Raw genomic sequence first — 11,816 nt, forward strand, 5'->3', positions numbered from 1 at the left:
TATTAATACTGCAGATTCCCTATGAACTAAGGCTGTTTTTTTCATGATCCAGTGTTGATGTTAAACTGATAATAGGAAACCATTTTTTTTTCTAAAGATACACATTTATAACATTTCCTGGAAGAATTATCAGGAACACACCTTTCTAAAGTCAGTATTTAACAACCTCCTAAACTAGTGGGAGCTGTGGAAAAAAAACAGTTTTTATCCACTTGGAAAAATCTCTTTACCAACTGTTATACAATTTCACTTTTTATATGGAGAGGAAGAAGTGAGACACACACTGATTAAACACAGCTGAAGTACAGATCTTAGCAATCGGATGTTAGGTGGTGATGGAGTCAACAACAAAAAATCTCAAGATCCTGTAAGCTGTTAACTCGTTTCAGTGATTTAATAAATGAATAAGAAGACAAGCAGCAGCAGCAGTGCTCTTTGTTCTGTGTTGAACACACAGATTCAGGTTTATTGTCCAAACAGAAAGATGCAGTATACAGTTTCCACACACACACACAGACAGACAGCTAATCAGGCAGACAGGTACCAGATGAGACGGGAGTGAAGCTTGTTTTCATTGATTTTTCAGGTGAGGGATCTGGGGAAAACAAACGGAGTCAACCGGACTGATGTTTTATTGCAGATCTTAAACAAGTCCTTTATTTTGAAATGGTTTTCTACATTTGGACCCATAATGTGACCTAAAACTGACTTCACTGGCAATTCATTGATCAAGAGGCTAAATGTTTGGCACGTTAACAGGCAGGTATGAACCAGAACTCAACTCAAGGTCCACTTACTAGGTTTTTTTTACTAGCAACAGTTGAGGGAACTTTGCATGCTCAGAAAAAAAAAGCATGGACATTGAGGTCAAATGATTTAGTCAGTGTCTAAGGTTTAGGAAACAGTGATACATTTTCACAAATACCAGCTGAGTGGTCTTAAACTGAACACAGTCAAGTGGTAAAAATGGGCTGCATTCTGTCTTTTTAATGTAGTGAAGTATTTATCCAGGAATGTGACAATATTGTGCTCTGACAATGTGAAACTCTGCTCTTTTCATCACCGCTGTAGGTTTTATAACTTTTTTTTTTTTTAAAGCGTCACATCAGAAACGCACTGCAAAAATATCAAACATGTGATGTGTGTCTGGCAAAGAAAGGAAAAAAAAAAATGCTGCTTCTGACTTATCCAGTTATGTAACAGCAGTGAAAACAAAAGTCCAGACAGGCTTTACTGAATGTCTTTACACCTGACGTGAGCTTAGATGGTGATGCACCAACACATTCATCAATTAATCCAGTCATATAATTAGTGTATCTGCCCCCTGGTGGCTGTTAGCAGCAGCCACAGCGGTACATTCTGACTATATTAACGTGTGTCCTGTTTGTTAGAACAAGTTTGAAGCTCCCTACAATTAACTTTACATTTCTCTGACATGGTAAAAAAAAATAAGAGCTACATCGTCACATGTAGGCGCGACGATGTATCCAATCAGGTGGAGAATAAAATACTCCATAGACTGACAATGGCCTTCTAGTGAACAGTAGGTTTGTAGAAATAATAAAGGAGATGGTGAATACTGTAATGGTCTGACTGTCTGTGCTGCTGCAGAAATACCCTCCCACCCCCCCCCTCCCCCCCTACCCACCCACCCCTCCAATCACACACACTCCTTCCTCCCCATGTTAAAAAAGACATTTATAAAAGGACAAGCCATAGAGAGCAGCCACAGATATTAAGAGGACAGTTTGTTCCTACGAGGTAACAGATCAAGACAACAGCTGTTAGATTCTCTGTCACTACTCAGGGTTTCCACAGCGAGTCTGAGGCCACAGCAACAAACCCTGCTGATGATGCAGCTGGATTGTTATGCGTTCACACTGGTAGCGTCACGCTCAAGAGTCACCATTCATTCGATGCTCTCTCTCTCCCTTCTTGTTCTCACACACACACACACGCACTGCAGCCATTCAAACCTTCACAGTTCTCTACAAGTTTTATTTGAAAGACTACAGAGACATTGAAAAAAAAAAAAAAAGCTCAAAAAACACTTGACACGTTACAAAAAAAAAAAAAGTTCCAATCTGTGTAGCTTGATAAAGAAAGAACTGCCCACTGCTGGTCAAAGTTTCTCAGTGTGAACGCTGTCGTTTTATCAAGCAGTATTCAAAGCCCTTATACACTGTGTGATACCAGCAAGTCACTAATTACTGGTCCCAGTCTGTCTTCTGACTGTGTGATGTCACTTTTGAGGCCTGTCAGAATGTGTGATTAATGTCTGATGAATGGATGCATGAAGTAAAAAAAAAAAAAAAGTGTGTATGCGAGCACAGGCGAGCCAACTATGCTGCTCCTTTTCAAAAAAATACAGTAAATGACATCATCATAAGGCCGGGACTGTTTTGTTTGTTGTTGTTTTTTTAATGTTACAAAATGGCACTTCACATGGATCATCAGAAGAAATAATTACATTTTATGAAATATAATATTATTAAGGGGAAAACTAACAGTAGCACTACATCACACAGCAAAAAACAACATTTAACGAGGGAGGGCGACTGTTTAGACAGTCATGTAGTAACTACACTGATGATATGAGGTGTGTCTGTTAGGTTCAGCTCAGTCGGGGGGGGGGGGACTGATTGATCGATCACATTGTACATTCACTTCACAGCAATTAATCAGAGCAGCTTGTTGCAATGTTGGGGGGGGGGGGGGGAACCTCGTGAATTGAGATAGTTGAGACGAGGATTGAATACTTCCATCATGTTTCTCTCACAGTTGTCAGCTTTGGTTTGGGACAGAGGAGATCTCACAGTGTAAAGGGGCCTTTGCTGAAGGAAAATACAATATAATACTTTTTTTTTTTGTTTTGTTTTTTTAAACTTGGAGAACAGCATCGTGCAATTCAGACTGACATGAATGAACCCTGGTTTTCAGAGCTGGAGAGAATCTACAACCACTGCTGGCAGTCCGTTAACTCTTAGTTGTACCTGCTGGCTGCTGTACTGATCTGCTACCTTCTACAGAGAGAAAGATAGAAAGAGACACAGAGAAAGATAACAGAGAATATAAAACAAAGTTTTCTTTTTACAAGAGTCCTTTTGGGGGTTTTACCAACCCTCCTCATCTCCTTCAGACACACTTCACCCCTCCTCCTCCTCCTCGTCTGTGTGTAACAAGTGTAGCCAAGTCCAACTGTGTACTTCCTACTAGTGTGTGTGTGTATGTTTGTGTTTGTGTGTGTGTGTGTGTGTTTATGTGTGTCTACTTGTGTTCTTTAGTAGGGGCAAAGTAGAGCTCCATGGGTTTGTTGACCTTCCAGTACTTTTCGCTGACCAGCTCCAGGGAGAAAGAACCGTTCAGAACCTGTGAACAGAGATGAACGGTTGAAACTGGACTTCACTACATTAATCCAACGTAGTAGCATGTGTACAAGTTAGAAAACATCTACTGCTTCTCAGCTGAACAAAAAAAATCCTCTTAACAGTTGCTCCATTCTCTCTGGAAACAGGCAAACAGCTGCGGCAAATTCTGTTGAAATGACTGAAGGTATAATTAACTGAGTGAAAGGTTTCTGTCTCTGCTAAAGGATGTGGGAGATCTTTATCAACAATCCCTAAATCAGGTTTTTCATAGATGGTGTAAATGTGTCTAAAGGTAGTGTGTTTGTATGTAAGTGTGTGTACTCACAGTGAACTGGTTTCCAGCAGTAGGTATGTAGATGGTGTACTGTTTCTCTGAAGCTGCCTCCACGTTAACAGGACTAGCCTCGGCGTTTCTTCTCAGCTCCTCCAGAGCCAGTCGGACAGCCAGGTATTTAGACAGGTGATCCACTGTAGCGTTACCGGACGTCTTAATGTAGCGAGGGACGAACTCCACACTGCAGTGACACACACACACAAACAGATACAAGTGTGTAAATAACCACTCTTGATAAATACACAGTACATAAATAGATGTGGCTAGATGCTCGTGGCTAATTTCATCTCCCTCCTCTACAAGACAGTGAAGATGTGCTTTCATTTTAAGACTGGTCACCCCCACACACCTGTTGTGACCGTCATCCTTCTCCATCAGGGTGGGATGTGGCCGAAACACCAGTTCTATTTCGCTGGCGCCGCCATCGATCACAGAGTCCCCGCCCCCGTTCTCAGCAGCGTTGTCCATATCCAGACCGCTGTCATCACTCGTCTTGGTGCGTTTGATGCTGGGACCTGCCTCCTGGAGGAATATGGTCAACTACATGGTTAGTAGTTATAAACAGACAACCCACACCTGGAGGCAAGGCGGGTTCTCAGAGTCTCAGCTTACAGTTGTTAAGTGTGTGTTCCTTTTGAATGTAATCATTACACCACTTAACTAGAATCCAGATTGCAACTGATTGCAACAGATCGCACTAAATATTTCAATGGTCAGAGCAGAATGACAGAACGACCGGATTTATAAAGATTGACACTTGCTTTACTTGTTTTTATGTATTTTGAGGATAAAAATATGTACAAGAGTGATTTGATGTCAAAGAAGCTGCACACATGCCATCAGATGACATCATGTGTTGTGTGACATCATCACTGACCTGATTGCTGTGGACAGAAGCGTTGCTACAGTGGGAGGAGTCTCCGTTGTCTTCAGCTCCGCTGCCGTTCTCCACTGTGTGTCTTTTACCACGCTGCAGTCTGACACAAACAAACACAGTTATTAGAACAGACGGAGTTCTATATGTGTGTCTGCATTATGTTATATGTGTGTGTGTGTGTTTACCTGGTCATAGCCTGTATCTTCAGCCCCTCCTCTATGCTGTGGGACAGGGCTTGCTGGTTGTTGTGTTTGCTAATGCGGGCCAACACTCTCTCCTGGTGGGCTTCATACTCGTCACGGCTGGGATAAATCTTACCTGACGGGAAATAAATGAAACCAATACTAAATTATAGAATTGTAACAATATCTGATTCCTCCCATCTTTTTAAGCTGACTCCTTGAACCTTACTGACACCAGGCACGGCTGCGTCGCATTCTGGCTACGACACAGTTTTGTTGCGTCCTCCGCACAGCGTCATACCACACCGGGAGTGTTTCAGTACTTTGTGAGGCTGCTGGATTTGCGAGATCACGCGATAATCTGTGTAACAACCATGGATATATATATATACATATATATATGTAGAGAGAGAGAACAACAAACAAACAAACGATTACTTTGTCTGTCTGGTGTTGACTTGCTGTTGATTTGGTCATGTTTCCTTGATTTTTGTGCTTCCACTATGTCATAAAATCTTGTGATTTTCCACTTCCAAGATGAACCCTCTCATTGTCCACGGTGGCAAACATCCTCTGACCGAAGTCCTCTTGACTTCTGGCCTGCTGCCAGTGGTTTTGACGTAATGTTGATGTAGTGATGTGATATACGATTGGGAGTCTGCACTGAGTGTCGACTGGATGCTCTCTACCGTTCCTGTGTCTGACTTCCTGCCCGGTTCAATCCACTCTGCGCAGTTTCACGCGGCTTCCGTCAAAAATACACTCGGCACGTAATTTTAGCGGAGCTGAGTGGAGAGCCGCTTCTGGGACGCTTCTGAAAGGCGTTTGCAGTGCGTCTGGTGGGATCACAAGCATCGACTAGAGCGGCTGTGTCGCAGCCAGAACGTGACTCAGACCGGTGCCCGGTGGAAACAAACCGTAAGACAAACACTTACTAATCAGAGCATCGAAATTAGGGTCTGGACGCAGCGACCTCTTGGACACCAGCTTCTTACGACAGGTAGGACACTCTTTGTTACTGAAAAGACAGATCAACATGTTCATCAGTATCACAAACTAAACTGACAATACAGACTACTATTACTGAAGCAACACATATATTTTCATTTCAACAGTACAGTTAAGTGGAGCCTCTTTTTGACCGACGTTGCACACTTGATCTACACAAACCTTCTCTTGGGCTTTCTTCAGCACCGTTTCAGGGAGTTATGGTGAAAACAATACTAAAACAAACATCACTGTTTACAGGAATAAGATAATGACTGACTAATCCACAAGTGCTTCTCTAAGCTAACATCGTTGCTGATGACATACAGTGTAATAACATGTCATTTTCTATGATTTAATGGTTGATGACAGCAGCGGAGGCATTGTGAGGGACAGAATATTTTCTAATTGTTTCAGCTCCTCTAACATGGATAAATGTGTCTGCTGATTTCTGACAGCAGGACCTGAAGCTCCGCAGTGTTCCCTTCCCTCATAGGTCACCACTGGTCATTAACTTGCAGCTCTGACATTTGTGTTCTCACCCCCCAACCCCCCCCATTAGAAGCTCTCCTGGTTCCTACATGTCTTAAATACTCACCCAGATCTCAAAGCTGTGATGATACAATCAGCGCAGAAGCGATGCAGACATTCTTTGGTTGTCATTGTGTTCTTCAACATGTCCAGACAGATAGGACACATGAGTTCACTGTGCAAGGACCTGGGCGACACCGCAATCTCCAGTCCATCTGTTATAGCCTCCTGTGCCAGTACGAAACAGAGTGCGATGTAGATTAGTACAAACGCAGAGATACGTCTATGGTTTCTGAGGAGTGCATAGCTGATGTGGAAACAGCTCAAGGGTCTGATTCATGTTTTCAGCTCCCCAAAATCTCATAACTGTAATAACTGAGTCATCATTTTGGATCTTGCACATCTACATGTTCTATTTTCAGGAGCATGGGGCAGCTCCAGATCCTCCAAATGTGTATATATATATCAAATATGTCCCATATACCGTACAGTAGCTGTTACATTATCCCTGGAGAAAGTGACTGCTACATCTCACTTTGCAACTTAACAAACTTGATGACAGCATTAATAAAAGTGAAATGATGAGATGAGACACTGATGTGAATGAAGTGATCCGGTATGAATCATTACCTGTGGAGTTCTCTGTAGCTCGTACAGGCTCAGCTCCCAGGTCTTACTGAGGGGCTGAACCCCGTTGGTCTGAACTGTCTGGGTCATCGCTGCAAAACTGAAATACAAAAACAAAATGAGATTTTCTTAAAAATCTAAGGTGTAATGGTGAATTATTGTTGGGGGGGGGGGGGCGCTTGGACATTGAGAGACATTGGGATTCAGTGTCTTGTTGAAGTACACTGTGACATGTGGACAGGAAGGATGCAACAACCTGCTCTACCTCCTGAGCTCAGAAAAACCTTTCATAAATGAATTATTTTATTCAATTGTTATTCAAACTATTAAACTTGGACATTCAGTTTAAAAGATAGGTTCAAAAAAATAGTGAAGCTATCTTTTAAATAGCTAAATGCCCATATGATGCCAGGTGTCAGTTGCTGGAATCATTCCTCCCTAATGTGCTTTCAATGTAAGAGCCAAGATGTATTATGTGTTTATCAGAAGCTTACACAAGGATTCAGTCGTCCAAATGAGTCAAATAAAGTAGATATCTAAAGTTTCACTCTTTTTAGGTCAGAGTTCCCTCTTTGTTTCTCTCTGGACATCATGTCTCTGTTGAGCTACAGAGGATGGATAGTAACAAAAGATATGTGCAGTATAGACAGGAGGAATAATTACAGCAAACAGAACTTGTTTCAGTCATCATGTGGACACCTGTCTATTGTTTGAAGACAATAGTCACATGAATGTATCCTTTAAGGCCAGTGGTTTCATGCAAACTCCTTTGTGGATAATTGTCTTGTGCTAATAAATCATTTTTTTTACCTCAGTCATCAGTCACTTGTGATCATATTGATTTTATTTGCTTTGTCATGTGCATTTTAAAAACAAAAAGCTTTAGGAAATTAGATGTCAACTGTACAGCAGTTTGCATAACGATGTAGCGAGCATGTCTTCAATAAAAACATAATAAAGACAGCTGCTGATAGGTCAGAAGGTTTTAGTTACAACAAAACAGTTTTCCTGCCAAATGTCTGTGTATGTTTGTTTTTGTTATCCACAGATCTACACTTTTATCATACGACAGATACTCAGAAATTACACAGCCACACTCTGGTGTTCACACACACATATACACACGTTTATTTACCACAACATGGTTTCTGATAGTTTTCGTTCCTGCTTCGTGAGACCAATTTAATAAAAGAATGCAATAAATAGAAATGTTTAGAAATGAAACGTGAGAGAATGTAAAAAATACAACTTGACAGACAGACATCTGTTCTGATTTGATTTCCACTGCTGCATCTCAAGAACATTTAGGGATCAGTGAATCTATGTAATAGTCATTTCTATTTCATAAAATAGAAGTAGGTTTATGTTCACACCCAGCTGCTACACCACATGCAGACAGTGAAGACTCAACTGCTGTTCTTCATCATGGCTGTTCATTAGCATCTGTGACACGTTCACTACTTCTCTTCCATGTTTTCATGTTTTTAAGAGTAGAGCTACTTTTCTAACACATTCTAATGACCTAAATTTGAGCCTTACATAGCCTTTTATCATTTTATTAATTTATTATTGTCATGCTTTCATAAACACAAATTTGTTAATTTGGAAAAATAAATCACCACCAGAGGAAATGTTCTTGCTGCCAAAAACATTTATTATTAGGCTATTTCTTATGTGGCTAGTTATTCAAGAATTCTTGTTAAATACATGACAATTGCACTGCGTTACATTATATATCTATTTTTGATATTTAGCCTGCACCCTGTAGGTTTAGAGTATATGACCTGATTTCTAAAAGTAAAGAAATAACAAGAAACGGCAAAATTGGAAAGACATCAAATAATTGAATTTTCATATCATAATTCTATGTTTTTTTTACATGACATTTAAGGTCATGAATTTTGATTTTAGACGTTTCAGTTTTAAAAGGTTCTTAACAATTGTACGGCATTGTCTATCTGGCGATGATATTTTTTTACTACCAAGGAGAAAATTCCTCTCTTGCCTCTCTGTAAGTGATTTGAAAATATGAGCAAAATACAGTATCTTCCAGTCAACCAGGGGTAACCCATACTGGGCATCGGGAATAATGAGCTATTTGTGCTGCAATGCTACCTAACAGCCCGCTGGAAAAAAGACTAATAGATAAGATAAAAAGCCGAATATCAGATTTTCACATCTGCAGCTGTGTGACCATGCTGCCATACATGTGACAGACAAGAGGTGAAAGGGGGGGTGGTCCATATATAACACACTGACTTGTCGATGCCAAGCTGGTATATCTTTGCGGATAAGCTGAAAAATGTCAGGAGAAACAAAAACAACAGAGATGTGAACCTTGGAGCGTCTTGACCACAACGTGTACATTCTCTGTACCACAATTATCAATTCATGCCAATAAACAAAACCCAAAATATTGTAACAACTGACTCAAATTAGGTACACTATATAGTCGATGGTTTTCATATAGTTTTGCAAGCTAGCACAAGACAAGGAGTATACATTGACATTTGTTTAAGTAAATCTTACTGGTGCTAGCAAATCAATTACAGTTAATAGACATATTTCACGTAAAATCTCTGTGGTGGCTGATGCTAACTAGCTACCCCAATCGGCTAACTTAGCTATTCTTCGTAACGTTCACATTAGAGGCGAAATAAGCTCAAGATATAGCATGTATGTAGCCGATAGAAGACGACGAATTCACAGGCGTGTGAAACAGTTCCTTCATGACAATTTAAATATTAAAGCTACCCGCACAAAACGCTAATATCTAAAATATAGCGAGGGAGTAGTGACTGTAATTTGTCGCTGTGACAAGAGGGAAAAACAACAACAGAGCCCGAGCCGACGCACCAATCTCCTGAGGTCAGCTGTGTGCTTTTTTACCTTATTTTCAACGTTTTAACAGCTGCAAACTCGTACGTGAACCGCCGATGCTACACACATACAGACATAGAAGCGAAATATTCCTAGCTTGCTTAAAATATGATTGTTTTCTGTACTTACATTTTCAGTTGTGGATACTGCCTATCCAGCCAGCGCGTTTAGGCGAAGGCAATATGGCGAATGCACCAGCAGCGATGTAGTCTGGGAAATGTAGGCACCATACCAGAAGAGTCCGGGCATGGGTCCATGTGTCGGGATCCCGGGGGCCCCGAATCAAAATGGAAAAAAAATTAATGGAGGTGCATGATAAGGTAGAACGAGCATATCTTAATAATAATAATTTTATTTGTACAACACTTTTCAAGCTAGGAGCACAAAGTGCTTTTCATAGACGGGATAAAAATCAATCAAATATAAAAAGAAAAACATTAAAAAAAAAAAAAAAAAAACAGCAAAATACAAGCACACAATTAAAAGACCGTATAAAAGAAATGTACAAATAAATCATCCAAAAGGTAAAACAAATAAAACTATTAAAATAAACTTAAAATCAGGTGGTTGCACAACAGAGCTGTATTATGTAAAGATAATAATAATAATAATAAGACTAGTTGTCAGGCAAAACAGCAAGTCTGTCAAAACGTGTCTTAAGACAGGATTTAAAAGCAGTAACAGTGTCAGCAGACCAAATACTAACGACTGTTCCAAAGCTGAGGTGCCAGTACAGTAAAAGCTCGATCACCCACTGACCTTAACCTGGACTCTGGAACAGCTAGCAGACCTAACCCAGCAGATCTAAGAGGCTTGTTTGGACAGTAAGGAGTTAAGAGTTCACTCATGTACTCTGGCACCTGGCCATGTGTGCACATTCACATTCACTCTCTAACAACCTTCCATCTCAAATTAGATATTTGAGAAAATAGAAAAACACAAGGTCCATGGTCGCACAAATGTGATCCAATGATACAACAAGATCTGAAAAAGGTAAGAGGTAAACCATGCAAATCAATCAATCAATTAAACATTACTTGCACAGTACCTTTCATACAGGTCAGTGCAATTCAAAGTGCTTCATAGATGACAGACAAGCTGACAATAAGACAGAACAAATGTAAACAGTAAAACAATTTGAGGCTAATGCAAACAATAAATGAAAATGATAAGAATGTAATAAACAACTAAAAAACTCATGCCACAGGACTTGAAGGGTCATAGACCTATGTTTCATACTTTGCACGCATGTCAGACAAGTAGATTGATGCAAATGCTTTAAAAACAAGTAAAAAAAAAAATAAATCTATAGCCTACTGACAAGCAACCAATGTAAGGACGGGTGTAATGTGTTCTCTCCTTCTGGTCTCAGTGTTTGGTATTGGTGAGGGAGAAGACGGTGTCAAACACATCACACAGATCCTGATGAGCAGCCTGAACTGTGAAGAGCAAAGGGATTCATGTAAGAGCATTTTTTTTTGAGAATGTAATCGATTAATCAGTCTTTCGTTTATAGCTCCCCTTCAGTATCACAGATTGGGGCCTTTATTCATTCATTCATTCATTCATTCATTCATGCATTCATGCATTCATTCATTCATTCATTCATTCATTCATTCATTCATTCAGGGTCCACTCTACTGTGATGTAGTTTTACATTATTACCACTAGAAGACGTCAGAGCTCTGGTGTAGCCTATTAGAAATGTATTACAGATGTTAAGTACCCATGAGTATTAATTTGGTGATTTGCAGGTCAAAAGATGTCTGAAATTGTTTGTGTGAAAGTTTTTTTGGATGTCTAGGTGAATAAAACCTTTGTTTCAATGTTTAAATAAGTATATATCAATGAGAAGCATGTTCACTACTGTACAAATTGACAGTTGCTTATATATTCTGCAGTCATTGTTGATTGTGCATTTACACAGTATAGTATGGCTTCCTCGCAGCTGTAATGTGTTATAATGATTGAACACACAACAAGAGGAGCAAGGGGGCCATTAACAGATATAAGATCAAATGTAGGATTAA

The 11,816-nt window shown here is 40.0% G+C and overlaps 1 protein-coding gene across 2 annotated transcripts; it reads right to left on the bottom strand.

Annotated features, from left to right (window-relative positions):
* Window positions 1-431: 431 nt before the first annotated feature.
* rnf2 (ring finger protein 2) lies at window positions 432-10,023 on the bottom strand. Of its 2 annotated transcripts, none has more exons than XM_067604830.1 (9): window positions 9,916-10,023; window positions 6,910-7,006; window positions 6,347-6,507; window positions 5,697-5,779; window positions 4,765-4,897; window positions 4,580-4,679; window positions 4,052-4,224; window positions 3,694-3,883; window positions 432-3,369 (listed from the first exon to the last, which is right to left on the bottom strand). In XM_067604830.1, exons 2-9 carry the CDS (start codon window positions 6,994-6,996, stop codon window positions 3,268-3,270), a joined length of 1,029 nt encoding a protein of 342 aa, XP_067460931.1. In that variant the 5' UTR covers window positions 6,997-7,006; window positions 9,916-10,023; the 3' UTR covers window positions 432-3,267. The 2 variants fall into 2 exon arrangements, with proteins under 2 accessions (XP_067460931.1, XP_067460932.1); XM_067604831.1 differs by lacking the exon at window positions 9,916-10,023 and adding an exon at window positions 9,796-9,814.
* Between the last annotated feature and the right edge of the window lie 1,793 nt (window positions 10,024-11,816).

Source organism: Thunnus thynnus, chromosome 12, assembly GCF_963924715.1.
Source record: "Thunnus thynnus chromosome 12, fThuThy2.1, whole genome shotgun sequence".
NCBI classification, from domain to species: Eukaryota; Metazoa; Chordata; class Actinopteri; order Scombriformes; family Scombridae; genus Thunnus; species Thunnus thynnus.